Source organism: Wasmannia auropunctata, unplaced genomic scaffold (genome assembly GCF_000956235.1).
Source record: "Wasmannia auropunctata unplaced genomic scaffold, wasmannia.A_1.0 LD335125.1, whole genome shotgun sequence".
NCBI lineage: Eukaryota > Metazoa > Arthropoda > Insecta > Hymenoptera > Formicidae > Wasmannia > Wasmannia auropunctata.
The window spans coordinates 2,449-5,587 of NW_012027765.1; the positions used below are offsets into that span (position 1 = coordinate 2,449).

The 3,139-nt window shown below is 34.5% G+C and overlaps 1 protein-coding gene across 1 annotated transcript in view; it reads left to right on the plus strand.

Moving 5' to 3' along the window:
• Window positions 1–2,082, plus strand: part of LOC105457738 (protein scarlet-like) — a 2,969-nt gene extending 887 nt beyond the window's left edge. The window contains exons 2-4 of the mRNA XM_011702574.1: window positions 496–635; window positions 706–876; window positions 1,678–2,082. Of these exons, the coding sequence (XP_011700876.1) occupies window positions 496–635; window positions 706–876; window positions 1,678–2,082 (716 nt within the window). The remainder of the gene's footprint in view (window positions 1–495; window positions 636–705; window positions 877–1,677) is intronic.
• Window positions 2,083–3,139: the final 1,057 nt, after the last annotated feature.

Consider the following 3,139-nt stretch of genomic DNA (forward strand, 5'->3'; position numbering starts at 1 on the left):
ATGTACCTCGTATTTATAAATACGAGGTACTCAGCGGTAAAAATGTACCGCCAGTGTTTGGCAAGTCTTTGATCAAATGACAAGACAATTGATTAAAGATTTCGTGTACCTCCAATTTTTTGCGATACTTGATTAAGAGTGCAAATATGAGGGTATTCTAATCAAATATTATTTATCCTAAAAATTACGATTGTGAGAATTATACTGATGGGTATAGCTTGACAGATGTATAATATTCAATGTAATATCAATATAACTTAAATTCACATACATTTCTTTTCCAAACATAGATAATATTATTGCAACAACCACAGCACTTTTTTCCGTGTGTTTTTAAATTTATTTTTCGTCAGATATATTAGAACGTTTACGATAATTTGAGGGTGCTTTTTATTACTTATGGCCAAGACTGTATAATTTAAACTTTAAAGAAGAAGAAGAAGAAGAAGAAGAAGACATTCAAAGCTTGTTTTTTTTTTTTACTTGAATTGGCAGCCGGTGTCGTGGTGCACGGTGATGTTCGCGTCAACGGTGTGTCGGCCGACTCCTCGTACATGAGACGCCACAGCGGCTTCATGCATCAGGAGGACATGTTTATCGAAACGATGACGGTGCTCGAGCATATCTGGTTTATGGTAAGAGTTCGTCCGTTCTTCATGCCCTAGCGTTGATTACGCGCTACACCTTTCACAAAATTTTCATCAGGCTAGAATGAAATTGGACAGGAGAATCCACACCTCGGACATTCGCCTCAGGATCGATCGTTTGTTGAGGAACGTCGGTCTGCTTGAGAGACGCGACACTTGCATCGGCGGCGGTGACGACCATAAGGTTTTGTCGGGCGGTGAAAAGAAGAGGCTAGCCTTTGCCACCGAGGTGCGTGACCTGCGTATTATTCTACGCGAAAAAAATAATTTTATTGAAAAGAAATCCTAAAATTGAGATACAAAACTGAAAATAATTTTGTTGGACCATTAAAATAATTATGTTGAAAAGTCAAACTGTACTCAGGGAAATGTTTCACTGTTTCAGCTGGAATTCTAAATATTACACTTAAATTACATCGCTGCTTTTTGTATCTGCTAAAAAATGTCTGTCATACGTAAAATTTATAGCAGCAATATTCTAAGAATATATACAAGAAAATATTGGTTTCATAACCGCAAATATAATTGGAGTCTGGATTGGAGTCTGGACTGATTAAACGTCATAGAAGAACTTTCTTGCTAAATTTGATAAATAATTCAGATATAATTTTTGTCTCTATTATCTATATTGATTAAATACAAAACATATGTGGTATCGCAGTGTTTACTAATCACTTATCCGTTTTAGTTAATTTTTCGTACCTAAATAATTCTCGCTATAATTGTAAGGTTACTTTTTCAGTGTGGTTGTTAGAATATTGCGATTTTTTTTACAGCAATTACTCATTTATATTGGACCATTAAAATAATTATGTTAGAAACTCAAACTTGGTTGTTAGAATATTACAATTTTCGCAGCAGTACTCATCTCTATATTTAAGTATCCAATATAATTATTTTGTTAGTCCAACAAAATTATTTTCGCATCTGGATATATTTAACTAAATTTTAGATTTTTCAGCAAAGTTTTATCTTTCGTCCAAAAAATGTGCTCGGGCGTTTTGTGCATATTCCCGAGTTTTTCTTTCAGCTGCTGACGGATCCCGAAATATTATTTCTGGACGAGCCGACAACGGGGCAGGACGCGCATTCGGCGGGCGTCCTCGTGTCGCATATGACCTCCTTCGCATTACGAAACCGCACGATTTTATGCACCATACATCAACCAAGTTCCACTATCTTCGACAGCTTCCATCGTATAATCCTTTTAGCCGGCGGTAGAGTGGCGTTCGCCGGTACCAGTGCGCAAGCGTTACAGTTTTTCTCCAGGTATTATTTCATAACTCAGAACATGAAACAGAGAACAAATCTTAATTTCATAGCTTTGGGGAAGTCTATAGTTTTAAAAGGTCGTCGGTATAAATATGTTCTGTTTAGAAGCCACCGGGATCAGGAAAATCCTAAATATTATCCCGCGGATAATATTTCCAGTTAAGGGGTTCACCACCCCTGAGGTTTTAAAATGATACCTTAAGTTTGGGATTTTTTTGTGGATAAATGGATAACTTTATTTAAAATCTGCTTAGAGGACATTATTGTACATACATAAGAAACCAAAAAAATATTTTTTTATTTTTCTTATGTCCAAAATGGCGACGCACTGGCCTACACTTGCGGAATCCGTTTTTTTCTATCGGTGTGCAGGATTCCAGGTACACAGTTTGATCTTGAACAAAACACAAAGAATTTTCATTATCTACATATTAAAAACTTTGGAAGTACCTAGGGATCTTTTTAAATATTAATTTTTCTCGAAATGGCAGCTATTTTAAGAAACACTTGTACTGGCGAATAATACACATTTTTCGTAAAATAAAATCCCTATGTACTTCCATAGTTTTTAATATGTAGACAATGAAAATTCTTTGTATTATGTTTAAGGTCAAACTGTGTGCCTGCAATATTGTACACCGATTTCAAGATTTAGAAAAAAGGCATTCGGCAAGTGGGCCAGTGTGCCACCATTTTGAACATTAAAAAAATATATTTTGTTTACTTTATTAAATATGTACAACAACGTCCTTAACATAATTTTTTAATAAAGTTATTTGTTTACCCAGAAAAAAATCCCAAATTTAGGTATCATTTTAGAGCCTCAGGGGTGGTGAGACCCCTTAAGAAACTTCTCAAGCGTATTCCTATGAAGTAGAAATGGCTTGGATAGGTGACCGCTTTAGAAACACCATGAAATTAGTTTCCGAAGACATTTTTAAAATTATAATTTTGTTTCGTGTATATTCTTTTTCTTTTTCTAACAGAATGCGATGCTAATCAATAAAATTTATTTTAGCAATAAAACTAGAAAATTATAATCAGTATTAAGTAGTAAGCACCAGTAGTTCTGTATAATAAATTGCAGCTAGTAATCCAGTACGTACTGTTCAGTATTTTGAAACTACTGGCCAAAATATAATATTGGCAGTAATTTACGGTAATTTATTACTGAATATCTTTGAGTAACTTCAGTAATACTTTTCTAGGGTATAATTAGC